The sequence below is a fragment of the Globicephala melas genome, chromosome 18 (genome assembly GCF_963455315.2).
Source record: "Globicephala melas chromosome 18, mGloMel1.2, whole genome shotgun sequence".
Taxonomy (NCBI): Eukaryota; Metazoa; Chordata; class Mammalia; order Artiodactyla; family Delphinidae; genus Globicephala; species Globicephala melas.
The window spans coordinates 4261749-4281770 of NC_083331.1; the positions used below are offsets into that span (position 1 = coordinate 4261749).

A 20022-nucleotide genomic window follows, 5' to 3' on the forward strand; every position below is an offset into this window, starting at 1 on the left:
CCCAAGTGAGTCGAAAACTTAGATGCACACGGAAAGCCGCACCCAAATGCTTATTCATAATCACCAAACACTGGAAGCAGCCAGGATGTCCTTCAGTAGGTAAATGGATAAATAAAACTGTGTTACTTTTAGACAATGGGATGTTATCCAGTGACAGCAAGAAATGAGTTATCAGGCCATGAAAAGGCACGGAGGGACCTTAAGTGCATATCACTAGGTGATAGAAGCCAGTCTGAAAAGGCTCTCTACTATATGACTTCAATCCTGTGACATTCTGGAAAAGGCAAAACTATGGAGACAGTAAAAGCAAGATCAGTGGTTGCCAAGATGGGGTGGGGTAAACAGCTGGGGCACAGAGGATGTTTAGGGCAGTGAAACTACTCTGTATGATAACTACAGTGGTGGATCCCCCTCATTGTATATACATGTCAAAGTCCATAGGATGTCCTACACCAGAGTGAAGCCTAATGTAGACCGTGGACTTGGGGTGATAATGGCATGTCAGTGTGTGTTCATCAGTTATAACACGTGCCATCTGGTGCAGGGTGCTGATAGCAGGGGAGGCTGTGTGTGTGGGGGGCAGGTGTTACGTGGGAACTCTCTGCTTTCTGCCCAGTTTTTCAGTGAACCTAAAACTGTCTAAAAAATGAAATCTAGTTAAAAAAAAAAATAGTGGTATCTCTGTCCGGGGAGAGAGGATGCAGGCATGCCTTGTACACTCAAGTAGGTAGTTACTAAATGATTGTTGAGAGAATAAAGGGATAGCGTTCGGATTTGGAAATTCATCGTAAGGTACTGATTCCTATCTTGCTTGTTAAACTTTCAGAAATGTTATTAATTACACTTTAAGAAAAATTGGGAAGTATGTCTAAAACTCACAAGCATGAAGAGGTGATCCACAGAGAAAAATGTAACTCAGGATTCAACATGTCGACTTTTAGGGAGGGCCAGAGTCAGCACTGTATACCTAGATTTTGAAATATGAATTAGAAGACGTTAATGCCATTGGAAAGTTGTCGGCGCCATATAAGATGTCTAACATTTCCGATTGTGAATGAGGTAAAATCCTAAGTTTAGAAAACAACATGATTTACCGAATTACCTTGGGAAGTAAAGGGAAACCGTAGGTCCTGAGATGTTTATACATGCAGCCTGCAAAATGAGAGAGTAGTTTTTTCTAAAGAAACTTAATGGAAAGCAACTGGTGGAATAGCTCATGGAACAATCAAGTAAAAATTCTATACCATTTTGGGGCATTTTAAAATTCTACAACTTTGGGTCAGTCTCAGATATGTGGAACATGCCTAATAAATTTGAAAAATTCTACAGGCCTTTGACTGTGATACTTCATTTTTGTGATCATTTGCACAAAACCCCACGTGTTGAGATTGGAGTTTGGCTTGGGTGAGAATGTGGGTTCTGACCAGGTGGCCTTTCCCGTGCGTTCCTTCTCCAGGCAAACATGCTGAAGACATATTTGGTGAGTTGTTTAATGAGGCCAACAACTTCTACATCCGAGCAAATTCTCTTCAAGACAGAATCGATCGCCTTGCTGTCAAAGTCACCCAGCTGGACTCAACAGTGGAAGAGGGTAGGTAACTGCCTGAGAGCTGTGAGCTGGAAATGATGCGGACGGGACAGGAGTGGTTAATCGCAGGGTAATTCCTGCTTCTTCCTTGGGGTCGTATGCTGTTATTTCATCTTGTCTTTTTCTAGAAGAACGATGAGGGGGAAAACCCACAACAATGGGGTTAATTAGTAATTAAGAGAGTCCTATCTTGTCAGCCTTGTGTGCCACACTCTCTTTTTTTTTTTTTGGTTGGTACGCAGGCCTCTCACTGTTGTGGCCTCTCCCGCTGCGGAGCACAGGCTCCGGATGCGCAGGCTCAGCGGCCATGGCCCACGGGCCCAGCCGCTCCGCGGCATGTGGGATCTTCCCGGACCGGGGCACGAACCTGCGTCCCCTGCATCGGCAGGCGGACTGTCAACCACTGCGCCACCAGGGAAGCCCCACACTCTCTTTTTAAATAAACTACACATGTAGTATTTGTTTTAAAGGACTCTTTGAATGCATTCGGTATTAGAAGTCCTCATGGACGTCATTGGTAGTTATTGGTAGTAAAGATAATTTCTTACCTAAAAATCACAGACTCTGTCCAGCTAAGGGGGAGGGTGAGCTATCACCTGCTGCTCTCCTTAGGGCCGAGGCTTCTAAGTCATGCCGCTGATCCTGCTGGGTTAACTACCCAGAAATAACATTTACTGAAGGCCTCTAGGCTTCAGGGTTTTAAAACAAAGTTAGTGTTGACAGGCGCTGTGTAGTTAATTGGTGGTCATACCCTGAAATTGGGGTAGTTTCAACAAAATGAATATTCAACAATTCCTTTTAAAATTTTTCCACTTGCTGTCTCTTTTGAACAAAAGACTGAAATTAGACTGGAAAAAATCTGTCCCCCAAATCAAGATATGCCATTTTATATTTACTTTGAAAAGTTATTTTTACCTTTATGTAAGGGTACTTACAATTTCTCTTGTTACATTAAAACAATCCTAGCATCTGATTTTTCTACTAGGCCTTTAATAGTAGTAGTAATAAGAAGGTTTTCTTTTTTTTAATATAGTTGTTTATGGAATTCATCCCTCATCATTTAAGAAAAACATGTTTTCTCATGTTCAGATCTTTTTCAAAGGTCAGAATTAAATTAGCAAACTAAAAATTTAACAGAAATGTAGAACATTGATATTTAATATCTGTTACGAGCATTTCTTACTGACTCTTCGAACAATAAGTAGCAAGCGGAAGCTGTGCTCTTTTTAATCTGATTTTTAAAATTTATCTCTTATTTTAAAAAATAAAAATTTGAATAGCTGCTTGGTCTATTCAGATAAGAAATTTTTAACATTTTAAATTAATCATTCACTTTTCAAATGGTATCACAAGTATTTTTTTAAAAAATATTTGTCTTCAGTTTTTTGTTGGTTCTTGCAGTTGTAACGCCTGTGATAAACCTTACACTGGAGAAGGTTAGTCTGTAGGTTAAATCTCATGAGATTCCACAGCATATCTCATATCCTTAAAATTTCTTGCCAATCAAGATTTTACCTTATTACTTTCCTTGCCGTGGATGTAGCTGTAGAAAAATCCCTCGGCCGAGTTAGGAGATCTGTGCTCTCCTTGGGCCTGCCACTGTTCTGCGGGTGACCTTGGAGAGGTCATTTAACACCCCTGACCGTCAGCTTCATTGGTCCAGTGGGTTAATGCAACAGTTTACCCACCTCAAAAAGTCTGTGTGGAGGTCAGATGAGTTGAAACCTGAGATGTAACATGTTGTACAAACTCAGGAAACGAGGATACTTAGCCTGGTTCTCTCATTCCTTAGTGTAGATTCGTATCATGCTGCTTAATTTCTAGGACTACAGGTAGGTTGAAAAGCTTTGCCCTCTCTTTAATGTTAGTGTCAGAAAAATTTAATGCAGTTTTTCCATTTGTGTGTTTTTTGCAGAAGTATTTCCCACATGTATTGTAATTAAACTGGTATTAACTGTTTGAGTGATTTTCCCCCCTAAGATACCCAGGGGTATTGTGTTTACATTCCTGTTATACTCATAACTCTATTCCTGTGTGGTTTCTGAGAAATGCTATTTAAGTAAAGAATGACGCTCTAATATTAGGTTCAATGAAATCATTATATCGCTACAGAAGAAGGAAAGGCGCGACTTAGAGAGATGACTGTTTATCAGAGGGAGAGGATGCATGTACTATTTAAGCATGGTTTTAAGTGAACAATAAAAGACATTATTTGGCTGTTCTAGGAGATGTTTATGATTGTGAGTCAAATTATACTTGTTTCTAAAATATTTCCATATAACCCGACTTGGACTTTTCTCTACATAGTGTCACTACAGGATATCAACATGAAAAAAGCTTTCAAAAGTTCCACAGTCCAAGACCAGCAGGTGGTTTCAAAGAACAGCATTCCCAATCCTGTTGCTGACATTTACAACCAGAGTGATAAACCGCCTCCTCTGAATATCCTTACACCGTACAGGTACGGCCTTGTGTATCCCCAGAGCCTTTTCAGCGTAAATGAGTTGAGAGAGGCGAGCAGTGCGGTGAAAATATCTTTTCAGACTTTGAGAATGATAATTGCGGTGTCAGCCACAGTGAAATTAGTTACTTACAGAATTGCTAAAGTCTGAGTCTTTCAAAATATAAATAAGTTTACCAAGAGAAGTGGGAGCGCTCATGTTCGCTTTTAAACGCAGATATCTAGAGCAGAAGTGGGCACATTATGTAATAACCCTGTGGGATTGTGGTGTTCCTCGCATGCAAAAGCAAGTTTAAAGGAACTGCATAATTCACTTCTAATGCAGCAAAACACCTGTCTCAGCATTTCAGCCCTGCAGACGTTTGTTACTGAATTCAGAAAAACATGTTCTACAGCATTAGAGGTTTCTAAGAGTGAATATATAGTCAAGAAATTAACCTTCTGTGTGAAGTGGTAGGACACATTATTAGGACCAGACTTCCAGGAAAAAGAAGAGAAAATGTGCAAAAAATGAATATTAAGAAACTAACTAAAAATGCCCTTTAGAACTCCTCTCCTCCCGCCGGCCACATCCGTGTGTTCTTTCCCATTTCATGTACTTCCCTGTCTTTTCACCCCACTGTCGAGCTCACTGGTCCAGCTTCTGATGAGCTCAGTCAGGCTGGTGGTGGGGTCCCTACGGTCCCCCAGGATTAGCTCTGCTGGGTAGTACCCCTGCAGAGGCCTTCCTGAAATCACTGTGTCCTTCACGTCCATTATTGTCCTCCTGGGCCCAGTGGCCCTTCTCAGGGAGTGCCCAGAGGTTTTTTGGGTCTGAATTAACTATCCTTTCGCAGGGTCCAAAAGGAGACGTTTGGAGCTGTGCTTTGTTGTGGCTCTGCTAGTAAAGCAGTAATTCAGACTGCATCCCTGTCTTTCAGCATGGACAGAAAGATTCTCCAAAAAATGTAATAGAGATTCCACGGAAACCGTGATGGGAGAGGACCAGGGTACCACATTTTTATATGAAACAAGCACACTTTTCTGGAGGTTTTAGCGCACTCACTTAAAGATGTAGATGAATAGTGGTATTGTAAGCCTAACGTTTTAACTTGTGACTTTGCTTTTGTTCAATAGACATTTTTCTGGGACAATTTCAGTTTTACTTATTAGCCCAGAGCCATGAGAACGTAGTAAAATTTTCCTAAGAAACCTCAGTAAATACTTTGTTCTAAAGGAAAAAAGAAACCCAGAAAATTCAATGAACCACTTGTGTTTGATTATTCAAGATCATGATTAAATATTTGTGGTGATTTAAAATGTTTAATTGCATAAAAAATGAATCGACCTTTATATATTATATTATTGTGTGTTTACTCAGTTTTATGGAAAAGAAAAATGTCTTTGACTTTTTAATAGTATTTAAGAATAGTAGTGCCAGCTCAAATCTACTTTTTATTAATACAGAAATGTTTGGGGTAAGAAAGCACATAAACTTTTGCATTTGGACTTAAATATGACACAGTCACAATGCAGTCTTAAATATGAGATGTACAATGTGACTGAAAAATCGAATGTTTAGTTGCGATAAACATAGGACATTTCTGCTTATATTCTGATGTCAAGGTTAACATTTGCTTAAGTTATTAAACATATTTATTCCATTAAGTATTAGCTCCATTTTTGAAAAAAAGAAGGTGCATTTTATACGTCTTAAAATTGCAGCAAGTTCCTGCTCAGTTTTTCTGTCTTCACCTGTATTGAAGGCCTAGTATCTTAGGGAAATAATTTATATTTTTCACAATCATGTTATTAATAAAATCTCAATAGTGCAGGTTGCTTCTCACTTAGGAAATTTGGAAAAGAAAGGATTTTAAGTAATTAAAGTTTAAAGTACAGAGTGAATTGTGCTGATTTGTTAGCGACTTTAAGACAGAGCTACCAGATGACCCTCATGAAAGCCTGGGTCTCTTTATTTGATGCTGAGAAGCTTACAGAACACGGCATAGCAGGAACTTCAAGACCAGGTTTCCTTGAGTAATTCATGTCACTTTCTTTGACTGTGTGGCTACAAACTCTTTTCTATACTCATTTCTCTGATTTTTTTTTTCTTTCTCTGTATGCCTTAAATGACTAATTGAAATGCTAATTTTTAAAAATAAATTCATTTTGGGCTGCATTGGGTCTTCGTTGTGGCGAGCAGGGGCTGCTCTTCGCTGCGGTGCGCGGGCTTCTCATTGCGGTGGCTTCTCTTGTTGCGGAACACGGGCTCTAGGCACACGGGCTTCAGTAGTTGCAGCACATGGGCTCAGTAGTTGTGACTCACGGGCTCTAGAGCGCAGGCTCAGTAGTTGTGGCACATGGGCTCAGGTGCTCCACGGCATGTGGAATCCTCCCAGACCAGGGATCGAACCTGTGTCCCCTGCATTGGCAGGCGGATTCCCAACCACTGCGCCACCAGGGGAGTCCCTGACATGCTAATTTTAAATGTAAATGTTTTGCCTTCTCTTGAAGGTAATATACAGGCCAGATACTTTTTAAAGCATTAGTAGAATAAATAGAGTGTTCCCTCCTTATCATGATTATTTTGAGCTTTGCTGTCTATTGATTTATATTACAACTGTGGATTCATATTGGCTGCATTCTTATTGGCTTTATGATAAATGAATAACTTATATAAAGACTTGGGGCTTCCCTGGTGGCACAGTGGTTAAGAATCCACCTGCCAATGCAGGGGACACGGGTTCGAGCCCTGGTCCGGGAAGATTGCACATGCCGTGGAGCAACTGAGTCCGTGAGCCACAACTACTGAAGCCCGTGTGCCTAGAGCCGGTGCTCTGCAACAAAGAGAAGCTACCGCAGTGAGAAGCCCGTGCACAGCAACGAAGACCCAATGCAGCTCAAAATAAATAAATAAATTTTCTAAAAAAAGACTTGAAGTATTTTTTAGAATATAGTAATTGTAGCAGTTCTTGACAATGAAATGGCTACAAGTGAATTTTCTTTGTCGGTTACTTCCATTTAAAAAAATATCTAGGTCATCACTTTTTATCCTAGTTACATTTATACACCATGAACCTTTTGCTCCTTTCCTAATTGAATTGTAGACATTGGGCAAACCTGATTAAGAGAAAAGCACAGAGTACTTGCTAATTTTTATCCTAATAACATTGTCGCTCCAGAGTAGAAGTGAATGTACATATATACTAAGAATCCATCTGTGTGTGTGGCCCCCATTGGAATAAACAGAACATACCTTGAAATAACTGTAGAACTAAATGTTGCTGTTTACGAGCCATATTGTGATTTGGGCAGCACTTTGCTGTACCGAAATCTAAATTTGCAAGAGTAGTTTTTACTTCATTATTCTAGAAAAAAAGTGCTGTTCTTGCATGTTCACACATTTTTCCAAATAAGGAAAATTGGGAGACTTAACAGTGTATAAGGACAGTTCAAATTCCTCACGTAGATGTTATCATCTCATGATTTAGAATTAACATTAATGTTTACCCCGTATGAAACTCTCTAACGACCTTTTCTCCCCCCCGACTTGTAATACATTGGTTTATAGAGATGATAAAAAGGACGGGCTGAAGTTCTATACTGATCCTTCCTATTTCTTTGACCTCTGGAAAGAAAAAATGCTACAGGACACAGAAGACAAAAGGAAAGAGAAAAGACGTCAAAAGGTAAATAATTCTAGTATGGGAAACGTGCGTATAAATGGGATTCTCCCTTAGAAATTAGAAGTTTAAAATCAGTAAATTCTTTAAACAGTTGAGATGTTGAATTTCGTGAAGTTGTTTTAGAGGTTGCATTTGTCACATGAAGATACCATTCAGTCTAACACAGTAATACTGTTTTCAATAAATACTGTTGATTTGTTCTCTAATACTTGCTTTAATAAATACAGTTTTGTTCGTAACTGTGGTTTATAACTTTTCTCTTGCTCTTCAAATTTCGTAAAGTAGTCAACATTCCGTATCAGTTAGAATTTTCTGCTTTGGTCTTTTTAACATTATTAATTGTTGGGTTGTCACCTAACTGTAATTAAGACCGTGGTGAGAGGTTCATATTGGATTGAAAAGCGTGTGTGATCTGCACACTTGGAGGAGGGTAGTATTTACTAAAAATGAGATTCCCTTTGGTGGGGTGGTCGTAGGCAGGAGAATTGCAAGTTGGAAGGTTGAGAGACATCTGTACTGCAAACGCTCTTGGGAGGACAAACCCACTCTCAGATTAAGGAACTTCTGTTTTGAAAATTATCCCTTTGGGGCCCAGAAATTAGACTTCAACCATTGAAAATCAGAGTTAACTCTCCAAAGGCAGATATTTGCCAAGCCTTTTATATGTGAGCTGTGTTTTAAAAAATGACCACCTGCTTTGTTTGACAACTATTAGGGTGTGTGAATTAAGAGCTTAGCATGTTGTGGGCTGGCTGCCTGAAGGTTCTGAGACATCTAGTAGGTGTATTGGCCCAGTAGGAGTGACAGTTCGAGATGGAAGAGAACTTGAGATTTGAAAACAGGATTTAGGAAAGGGAACATGGAAATAGGTTGCAGACTGCAAGTATGAGAGGTTACCACGAATTCTGGGAGAGAATTCCACAGACTTGGTTATCTGTGTGCACTTCTCGTGCTGATGGGTTGGGGAGAGTTAATGGGAAATCTTCGAAGAGTTGCTGGGTATTCACGCGGAGAAATATCCAAGCAAAGAAGCTGCAAAGTGTTCAGGTGAAGAAAGAGAAGATACTAATCTCTCCAAAGGAAAAGGAACAGAGATTTAAAGGCCTGTTGGTCTGAATCCCCGAACTCTTTTATGGTAACAGGGCAAACCCCCAAGTACTTTTAAGAGTACTCTCCTTTAAAAATCTCCTGCTTTTAAAGTGGCCTCCCGGGATTTCCTAGAAGCATCAGTGATACTTTTGACAAAAATATTTAACTTTTTTGCCACTGTTCTTTAGTCTTAATCTACTCTGTGTGGTTACTGTGTCTTCAAAGTTATTTGTCATTTCCTTGGCAGTTTTGTCTCATTCCATATTCCTCAAAGACATAAAATTCTGATGAGAATTTCTTATTCATTCGTTTATATAACGGTTCTTTTTTGAATGGCTTGTAAATGCTGTGATGAAAAAGAAAGGATTATCCCCCTCATGGAGATGAAAATATAGCGGGGGAAACAAACATTAGATAATCATGCTGTCCTTTGGAACTCAAAGAGGGAAAGAAATTTGAAAATTTTAATACAAATCTGCTTTATACAGGAACAGAAAATGAGGCAAGATATCCTTAATTTCGCAGGATTTTAGAAACCCAAAAGTCACTTTCACTTTGGAACAGACAATTCTATCTGAAGGAAGAATTAGTTTAGAAAATTTGGGGATAAGACATCCATTGTTTCTGAACATTAAATTTCCTTGGTTTGATGGTCTAAGAACATTTTTTTTAAGTTATGCAAATAATTATGTCGTTGTGAGGCTGTAGTTACAGTGCTGGGAAGGAGAAGCCTTGGGGGAGGTGGCAGCAGCAGGTGGGGTGACAGTGCAGAAGGTGAGGTGGTGAGTTGAGGAAGGCCCCTCGGTGTTGCTCGCTGAGGTGCAAGAACTGATAGCAGAAGTTAGCTCCGCAGAGTGAATGTGTGTGCGACTGTGCGTGCATGTACATGAGAGGGGATGCCGGAGGCGTGCTGGGCAGACCGAGGGGCTTTCAGGTATTGGTAGGAGCAGCTAGGATCATCCTGGGGCAGGAAACAGCTTGCAGTAGCCTCAGGATTTTAACCTAGGCAGCGTAGCTGAGATGCAGATGCCTCATGGTTAGCATTTTATTATAGTTGGGGTGTGTGTGTGTGTGTGTGTGTGTGTGTGTGTGTGTGTGTGTGTGTGTGTGTGTGTGTCGGGTGTGTGTTGATGGGTAGATTGGAGACTAAACCATTGTAAAGAAAGTGGCAGATATAACACTTATCCCTGAATGTGTCAGCATACATCTCTTAAAAGTAAGGGTGATAGTTATCAATTAGTGTAATACAGTGACGCTTGAGTGAGATGTATATTGGAGTCCATTGAGGTCTCCCTTCTTTGTTCTCTCTTTTGGATTTAAAAGTGTTCACACAATACATGCCAGTTGTAAAATGCCCCACCTACCCTGAAGTAAAACACATTTGTTTAGAAAATTTGGGGGTGAGTTTCTCCCTTGCCCAGGCATAACCACCCTCTGGTAACACATGTGCATACTTTTCGGCCTTGTAGGGCGTTCATAAATACATGTGTACACACTTCACAGAGTATTTTTTATTCCTAGAATTGACCTGTATACACACACACACAGACATATACATACAGTGACGTAATAAAGGTGGACTTCATGCTTTTTAATAGTTGTGTCATATTCCAAAGTTCGGAGGCTTCATAAACTATTTACCCATTACCGAATTAACGAATATTTAGGTTGCTTCTAAATTGTTGCTGTTACAGCACTGTAGGGGGTACCTGTACTCATGTGCACATACTTCGTCAGAGTAAATTCCCAGAAGTGCAATGTGAACTTGAAAATTGGAAAGATCCCATCCTATTGCTCCTGACCCTTTAAGGACTGAGCCAGCTTATACTCCTAACAGGCCTCCTCCAGTCCTGAAGATGATTATTATTATCTGGCATTATCTTCATTTATTTAAAAATTTTAAAAAAATTTTCTACAGCTTTTAAAGGTTACTTTCCATTTACAGTTACTACAAAATATTGGCTCTATTCCCCATGTTGTACATACATCCTCGAGCCTGCCCTACACCCACTAGTTTGCACCTCCCCCTCCCCCATCCCTACGTGCCCGCCACCACTGGTAGCCACTAGTTTGTTCTCTATATCTGTGAGTCTGCTTCTTTTTTGTTATGTTCATTAGTTTGTTGTAGTTTTTAGATTCCACATATAAGTGTATCATACAGTACTTGTCTTTCTCTGTCCGACTTATTTCACTGAGCATAATGCCCTCCAAGTCCATCCATGTTGCTGCAAATGGCATTATTTCGTTCTTTTTTGTGACCGAGTAGTATTCCATTGTATATATGTACCACATCTTCTTTATCCATTCATCTGCTGATGAACTATTATTATTTTTTGATGAGCTTCCCCACCCCCCAAAAAATCAAATACGAATGGCACATCTTTCCGTGTCTTTATTAACACTTGGCATGTGTTCTGTGAATTTCACGTTCACGTCGTCTGCCAGCACATCACTTGAGCCTCCTGGGTACCTGGGCTAACGGCTCCCCTCCTCTCCCATGGGCCTCCTCTCCTTCTGGACACCTGAGCAGCTTTCTGCCCGGCATCCCTGCCTCTCCCCGTGGACTCTGTCCCCAGCACAGGGGCTCCTCTCACGTGCCAGCCCCTCCCCTCTCAGTCTTCATGGTTTCCCGTTGCTCTTGGGATAAAGAACAACATTTCTACACAGCCTTCAGGGTCTTACCCACCGTTCGCCCGAATTCACACTCGCCTTCTGTCGCTTCTCCTGGCGAGATGCTGTCCCATGGCCTCTTGCGTGCGTCTGCCCCCCTCCTCTGCAGGACTCAGGCCTCCTCACCCTGCAGAGCTCGTCCCAGCCTCTCGGGCACCCTCCCTGACTTCCAGACCGGACAGCGTTCTCTGTGTAATACAATCGTGTTGTTGCACATTTCATAATTGTGCATTTACCTGTGTGACTCTGTGGGCTTCCCCGCTGGACCTCAAGCTCCATGAGGGCAGATCCTTGTCTTCTTTTGTTTGCCGTTTGTACCGTCCGGGCCTGGCAGGTGCTGGGACGTAGTGAGCACCATCGCTCACCTGCACGTGATCATTCAGTCCGCGTTCACTGAGCGTGGAGGTGCCGTGAGGGGAGCGTAGGACATAAAGGCGCATAGTTCACCTCCCTAAAGGTCAGCAGGTCTCACGGGGGAAGCAGGAGGGACGTAAACACATGTAGAAGTAACTGTCCTCACCTTTAAAGAAGCACCTGCGTAGGACCCAAGTTATTTATCGAAGACATTTTTGCTGGCAAAGTAGGGCTGGAGCAGGAATGATTCTTTGTACGGGACGGAAGGTAAGTTCTTATCTTGTTTTTTTTTTGTTAAGCTAGTTGCAGGGTTCGCTTAAATATTCTGCAATAACCTTTTCAAACTGAAATGGAGCATTTAAAATTATGTTTTGAAAGATGATTGCACGTTAACAAGTCAGAATGGTGTGGGGGTGGGAAACGATTTCTCTGTCTGGTGTGGGCAGGTATTTCATGTGTGTAATAGGGATCTAAAAGGTGTCGTACATTGAAAACGAGCTAAATCCTAGTGAAGTGAGAATCCTTGATCCAAAATGACGGTAAGCGACTCTTGAAGTTGCAGCACGGTAACTCTGATGTGTCGACATTAAATCGTTAGGTATGTGTTATTTTGGTCGGGTCTGAGTTGGGTAAGCATGTTAGAACGTTCTTGACCCGGGAGTGATGGAAACGGGCCTGCCTTGCCTGCACACCAGGCTCGTGGCTGCCGGGGCCGCTGCACTAACCCGCTCTTTTCCTTCCCTCTGTCTCGGCACGCTTGCCTTCCTTCCCGGACGTCAGGAGCAAAAGCGCATAGATGGCACAACCCGGGAGGTGAAAAAGGTTAGAAAAGCCAGAAACAGGCGCCAGGAATGGAATATGATGGCGTATGACAAAGAGCTTAGACCCGACACCAGGTTGTCGCAGAGCGTACACCACGGAGCATCTTCCGAGGGATCCCTGTCCCCAGACACTAGGTGTGTGTGCGTGTGCGTGTTCGTGTGCATGTGTGTGTGCAGAGCCGGCCTTGGCGTCCCTGTGAATGGAAACGCACGGTAGCATTGTGCTTCTCTGGCCCACAGTGTGTTTCCAAACTTTCCTCAAAAATGAACGTATATATGCTTTGACTTCGAAGTAATAGTTCACAGCAGCTTTCTGTGACGTTGGGTTACTTGTGTGATTTTCTGTCTCTCTGGCTTAACTCGAGCATTCCGTTAACCTAGATGCACTGTTTTAACATTGATTCTGAATTTGGGCATCGTAACTGCCTATGACTGACCCTTTTAATTTTAATAATCATTTAATTCTCTCTCCGCCTCTTTTGCTTAGAATGTTGCCTTTCCTTTCACCTGGTATCTGAACCGATTGGTAGGTGGTAGCTGATGTGATCAAGGAATAACTGTTGTTCTTTTTGATAACCTTTTCTAAAAGTGATGAACAAAGATTTTTTTCCTTCAGTTCGCTAATCTTATGTATTCTAATTGCAGGAGGAGAATTCTGTGGAAGTTTATTTTAAAAATTTGTTAGCAATTAAGTAAAAATCTCTCTTGCAGATGTGAAAGATGTGGTCAGTAAGCAGCACTTATCCCAAAAGGGCTTCACTGAAGGAGAAGAACTGACCAGTCAATTGTAACTTACGGTTAATTTCCTATTTCTGCTTCTGTAAAGTTGGAGTCTTCCGTCAGTGTTTAAAAATGTGAATAGAGAATTCTTACATGATTCAAGGATGTTTCACAAACAGCAACAACCTGGACCTTGCGTTAGATCTGGGTTTTTGGGTTTTTTTATGTTTGTCTTTATTAACCTCAGCGTTTAGCACAGACTGACAGATGGAAGATGCTTTTGATATTTGGTGGTTACAGCCCTATAGATGCTCCTACACCACAAGGGCTGTCAGTCATTGCCTGTGAGGCAGGTCTAGGTCATTTTTCTGTACAAGCTGCGATCGGTTAGCTATCAGAGAATTACTGGAGCTTTAACTGAGCCCTGGCCTCAAGTTTTAATCTTTATGTCAGTTTATTTCTGTGGAAAGTAAGAATGATGACACACTTGTGCCCATAGTTCTTTGGGTGGGAGAAGTGCTCGAACTTGATCGGTCCCAGGAGGGCCATTTGGGTTTTGTTTTTTCCCAGCTAACTTAGTTGTGACTGTTGACTCATGCAAAACATATACTTTGCAATTCTCCATATATTCCCTTTCATTTCAGTAGGTAGATGGAAAATGACTTTTTTTAATCCCTCAGTTGAATAATTGATATTTATTCTAGAATCTGAGATTAGATTGTGCCATACTGGGTGTACAATTGATCCCTTAAATTATTTTGGAAATTTTTATTTTTTATTTGACTAAAGCATATCACTATTTTTCTTATTATGAAATAAGATAAACTTTCCATGTTTGCAAATTATAGAAAAAATTAAAGTGTTCATAATCCTGTTATCCAAAGAAACCACTTTTTTTGCATTTTAGTGTATTTCTTTCTTTGGTCATTTTTCTGTAAATGTGCAAATTTTTTTTTTTTTACAAAAGTGAAATCCTGCTCTGTTTTCTATCTTCTGATTTTTTAACTTCTTGTATTCACGTTTTAAGTATTACTTAGAAACTTGGTTTTTAGTGGATGTATTCAGGATAACTGAGGGAAATTTGAGTATCAGGTATCCTGGTACGTGTATAAGTTGTTCATATAACCTACATATTTTAAGCTGATTGCATGAACTGATGATAAGTTTTACTCTCTTTGTAGATGGTCAGGGATGGATTGATTCTAAGCATACGTTTAGGATGAGACTTGATGCAGTGCCTGTCCACTGCTCTCCCCAGCGACCCGGAAGCAGGATGCCTCCTTGCCCACCATCCTCGCCCCTTTCCTCCTCCTGTCCTGGGTGTTGCAGACGCCCGACTCTGCCCACCCTCCCACCCACAGAACCCTGCGGGATTCGTTTGATTCTCCCACTGGGTCTCCACTGCTTACACCTACTTCCTCCTGTTTCCATCTTGTCTTCACTCCTCCAAGTTCTCTTTCCCGTAACAGATAATTCCTGACGCTCATGCAGCTTCAGGACCACCCGCTCGTGCCCACACTAGTGCCGTGTCTTCTGTGGCTGATTTCTGCCTTCCTGTAGGGGTCCTTGTCTCTCAGAGGTCACCCCCCTCCTCACCTCTCCTCCAGCCCACCGGTGTCCCCTGTACTTGGGCAGTGACCCGTCGAGTGACCGGTCCCGTCTCCCACCCACCCTTCGTCAGAGCCCTGTCCTTCCCGCTCTCCTGCTGTAATTCTTGATGTCGGACCTTCACCGCCCATTCCTTTCCTCCGTCCGATTATGCCGTTTGTATTGCCTCCTTTCGGCCCTTTATCACCAAGCTGCTTTTCAGGACAGCTTTCCAAATGGTGCCAGAATATTCCCAGTTCCTGGCTTCTCATCCCCTCAGCAGCAGTCCGTGTTTTGTAGACGAGTCCATTTCCCTTAGAAAGTTATGCCCAGTCTATGACGCAGCCCCCCCGACAGAGCCAAGCACCCATCGTCAAGGACTCCAGAGTTTTAGGTATTTACGTTTTTAAAATAAGATAAATCTAAATACAGGTCAGAGTCTTCCCCCGTTGAAAATATTTTTAACTCTCTGACCAGCAAGCGGTTGCCACAGTTCAGAAGGCAGGCACACGCGCACTGTAAGCTAGAGTTCATAGGGCACTTAGGGGAGAAGAAAGTGAGTTACAGGTTATTATTATATTGTAATTAGGGAAGGAAAAAGAAAAAAGCCAGTGATCTTTTGCCATTTAAAGAACTTTTCTGTGTGGTGTGACGCTCCAGGGACGCTACTGTCTGAATTCCAAAGACCCGATGTGTGTTTGCCTCTTTCCTTCAGAGGGAGAGACACAAGCTGAATCCTAACAGAAACCAGCAAGTAAGTGTGAGAAAAGTAAGAACGAGAAGAGAAGAGTGGGAGAGAAGGAAGATGGGCATTGAGTTTATGAGTGACGCCAGGAAACTGCAGCAGGCAGGGAGCTCGGGAGACGACAGGACGCCCAGAGGGTTTGTCGCTCCGCTTGTTCTTGGATCGCAGCCTCAGCAGCCCCCTGCTTCGGCGTCACGAGAGGATGTGCCCCCTGTACTGACCACGCGTCCCGTAACCCGGGTGACTAACACCGTGTGACGTTGCCGAGCCCTCCCCTCCCCCAGCGGCCGGGTCCCAGCATCCTCCTGAACCCTGCTGACTAAAACAAGACGCGCATTCCTTTCAGAGTTTCCCTCCCACCCGTGCGTTCAGAGACAGCAAGAGGGCCTCTGCGCGTGGCACCGCACTCCTCCTCTCCTTTTTGGCTAAATATGTTTCTTCTGTTTAAGAAAACCGCGACTCACCGTATCGCATCCTTGATTTCTTTTTCTGTTCTTACTGTTAATATGTATCCGGTTCGTCTGCCGTTTGATAAGGTCTCATCATATGCTGTCAGTTTCGTTGCACTAAAATCTTAGGTCTCCGATGCCATTTTCAAGCTAAGCACAGTGTGTCTTGCAGCCTCTCTTAGAAGAGAGTCGGCTGCGGTGTTGAGGGAGGGGGCTCTGCTGTCTGCCGCTTGCCCGTCCGTGTCCGTCTGATGCACTCACTTCAAAGCTGCGGCTCTGAATCCGCGTGACCCTGGCGCTTGCTGCCAAAGTCGTGATTACATTGTCGCTTGTGGGCCTGGATCTAGCTGATGGGAAAGGGAAAAAGCGTGTGATTTCTGTGCCTCGGCCGTGTTATTATTCAAATACATGCTGATGCCTGGGAGGGGAAATCTTTTTCACTTACGTCGTTTTCTCCCACCCCTGGTTCTGGCCGTCAGGTCCCACGCGTCGGACGTCACGGATTACTCGTATCCTGCCACCCCCAACCATTCTCTGCACCCGCAGCCCGGGACGCCTTCCCACGGAGCCGGTGACGCACCGCCACGCGGGCCGGCAGCCCAGGCCCCCGAGCACGAGTTCCGGCCCCCGTCGGCCTCGGCCAGGCACCTGGCCCTGAACCGGCCCCAGAAGCCGCCTCCGCCCCCGCCGCAGGCCGCAGAGGTGTCGCAGGCCCCCGCGCCCCTGGCTCCCGCCGACTACGGGTAATTCCCCACTCCCGGGCTCTGACCGTGCCTTGCCATTGCACTGGGGTCTTGCTGTGCGTGGTGGAAGAATTTTCACTGAGTAATCACACTGTGGAGGCCAGGATGCAGCCCAGAATGACCGGATACGGATACTGTCAGTCGTGAGAAATCCTGTGTGAAAAAATGCAGTGTCATGCTACTCCCCCTTTTTATTACAGATAAACCTCAGGTTGGTGTCTGTATTCGCAAACACACGTTCCCTTTATGTCTGAATGACTGAGCCAAGGCATTGACAAAGGATGAGCTGCCGGTTTTGTGAGCCTGTCCCAGCTGCTCCAGTGTTTCTCTGATATGCCGGGCGAACCGCAGAGAACTCGTATCTCAAAGGAGAAAGCTATACAGTGCAGCGCTTGCCACACTTGTACATGTCACCCGGACCTCTTGGTACCCAAATACTCTTCTGCCACCAGGTCCTCTTGTTTTCTGTCGTTGGGGAAAAATTCGAACACCACCTAAACAAAGACCCTCCTGTTCAGCGTTTGTTCGTTGAAGCCCCCGCCTGTGTTTTGATAGGCTGTGGTTTTCGCACCACCTCAGCCTTTAAAGAGTTAGCCCCTCCGAGTCAGCGCCCAGGGAAGTTGAAAATGTGTTCCCATCGACTGTTTTTCTTCACTCCAGAGCAGCGTGGGTCACGTTCTGGATGTCGGTCCCTCAGCTCCCCGAGGTTTTCTCCCGTGGTTGCTTCTCTTTAAGTCAGGATCCCCAGAGTGTGTTCTGTGGCTCTTCCCAAGTATCAGGCAGGGAGGGTTTGCGGTCCAGCTGGTTTGGAAAGCTCTTGGCTACGCGGAACTCAGCAGATTTCTCGGCTGGAGGGGTTTTCAAAGCTTTGGATGTTCTGATGGGCGTCATGGGCTTGGGGAATTTCCGTGGAGACGCGATATAAAATACAGAAGTGTCCAATCTGATTGGCCACAGAACCCTTGTAAGATGGGTTTTCAAGCCCCCACTTCTGAGATGCCTCGTGCAAAGGATGCATTTGTGCTGCCTTCTTACCTCTGCAGTCAGCTGTTCCAGTGTTCCACAGAAAGTTACGTTTTCAGTGGTTAACTTTCTGGTGCACGTCAGTAGATGCTCTTGAATTCCGACCTAGGGATTTGTGTGGTCCTGTGGTCCAAAGCGTGGATGTTCGTGTCCTGCAGTGTTGTAAATTCAGCTGCCAGTGTGCGTCTTGTCCGGGGAGGCCCCTCTCCGAGGCGTGCGGGAACTCCGAGGTTGGGACCCTGGGTTGCTCTTTGGTGACTCTTGTTTCGTGTCTCCGCCAGGATGCTCCCGGCACAGATCATGGAGTATTACAACCCCTCAGGACCCCCGCCGCCGCCGCCCCCGCCCATGATCCCTTCCGCACAGACTGCCTTCGTCAGCCCCCTCCAGATGCCCACGCAGCCCCCCTTCCCAGCGTCCGCCGGCCCCTCCTACGCGGGTCCTACCCACCCTCCCTCCGGTGGGCTGGTGGTCACGGCGCCGCCCCCCCCGGGCCCCCCGCCGCCGCCGCCGGGCCCTCCAGGTGCCGGCTCTTCGCTCTCCCCCTCCCCGATGCACGGCCCGCCGGGAGCCGAGGCAAAGAGGCCGGAGGCTGCGCAGCCGCCCGTGAGCGACGCCCGGAGCGACCTCCTCGCTGCCATTCGGATGGGTGAGTGCGCGTCCCGGGACGCTGCCCCCTGTCCCGGCGGCTGCAGCCTCGTCTGCTTCCAGGGACCCCCTCTGCCCCAGAGGGCCGGTAGAAGAGGGTTGAAGGAGCCTTGTTTGGTTTTCTTTTTTCTTAATAGTGGATACATTTTTTTTTCAGTGCAAAGTAAGCTCAGTGATAAAGCACTGAATTCAGGAAAGCTTTACTTGAGCAGAAACGGATAATAAAAATGATCATTAGTTAATTGGATCTTTTTTCTCTGCGTTCTACTCTAAGGGCCAAAGTATAAATGAAAGAAAATGAGCTCATGTCAGTGATTTAGTTTTTTTAGAAACCTAGGATGTAACTTACTTAGCCTTTTCATATTTTTAGTTTGATGTACTAAGCCAGTAGATTTTCAACATTTATTTAAGTAGCAAAACCCTTGTCAGGTGAAGGTCCTACACCAAACCCCAGAGCACGAAACCTTAAGAAGTGGAGCGTCTCTGGTCAGATCAGGGCGGGGAGCTCTTGTATGCATTGACGTTACTGACGCACGATGATTTTGTCAAGAAGAAAGTCCCAGAGTCAGAATACCTCACTGATCACGCGTTTGCGGGCCTGGTAGGACAGTGTTTTGCTTTTTGACACCTGTGAGCCTTGTCCAATGAGAGGGATCCGTAACCTGGATGTGTCAGAGGAAACCTCTGAGGGGTCCACATCGAGGGACGTCCTACAGAAACGTGAAGGTCGTAGAACACAGAGACTAAGGGAGGTTAATGAAACGTGGCGAGTAATGTAACAGGTGAGATCCCATGGCGGATCCCAAACCTGGTGGAAAACTTTTTTCGTTTGTTATATTAGGTCTATTTGCAAAATTTAAATAAAATTCGTAGAATAGATGGTACTATTGTATCTCTGCTGCTAGTCTGATTTTGATCAATTTTTTTTTTAGGAAAGACACATGAAGTATTTTAGGGGCAAAGGGACATTATATGCCACTTAACTCTCAAATGGTCCAGAAAAAAAGTATGTGTGTGTGTGTAAATGAGAGCGAAAGAGGATAAATTTGGTCAGATGTTACCAGTTGGGGAATCTGAGTAGGTTATATGGGAACGTTTTTCTACTAGTCTTACGGCTAGTTTATAGGTCTGAAATTACTCTGAAAGAAAAGGTTAAGGAAATAACACAGCACATTGTTAGATATCCCATTTTGTTACTTACAAAAGTAAGAGAGTAAGGTGATTGCGATCTCATACCCATTTTCAACGGTAATTGTTGAAGTTGAGCTTTCTCACTTACCTCGCCCGCTTAGCCAGAAGCTTGGCTCTGTTTTCCAAGCCTTTGGGTCCCAGGCTGTCCAGGAACACGGTCCACTATGGGGGCCACCGGCCACCGTAAATCTACCTTGAAACAGCCTCTCGTGCCCGGTGGCTGCCGGGTCAGGCTGTGCCGTCCTGGAGTTTTCTTTCACGGTGCTTG

General features: G+C 44.1%; 1 protein-coding gene across 6 annotated transcripts in view; it reads left to right on the forward strand.

The window, feature by feature from the left end:
• The window catches only part of WASF3 (WASP family member 3), a 90505-nt gene that overhangs the window by 67093 nt on the left and 3390 nt on the right, over nucleotides 1-20022 (forward strand). For 5 of the 6 annotated variants that reach the window (XM_030882641.2, XM_060287751.1, XM_060287753.1 and 2 more), the window contains 6 exons: nucleotides 1457-1591; nucleotides 3896-4049; nucleotides 7600-7717; nucleotides 12608-12783; nucleotides 16629-16892; nucleotides 18197-18564. In XM_030882641.2, the coding sequence (XP_030738501.2) occupies nucleotides 1457-1591; nucleotides 3896-4049; nucleotides 7600-7717; nucleotides 12608-12783; nucleotides 16629-16892; nucleotides 18197-18564 (1215 nt within the window). Of the gene's footprint in view, nucleotides 1-1456; nucleotides 1592-3895; nucleotides 4050-7599; nucleotides 7718-12607; nucleotides 12784-15670; nucleotides 15838-16628; nucleotides 16893-18196; nucleotides 18565-20022 lie in introns of all 6 variants that reach the window. The other variant, XM_060287755.1, reaches the window with a different exon arrangement.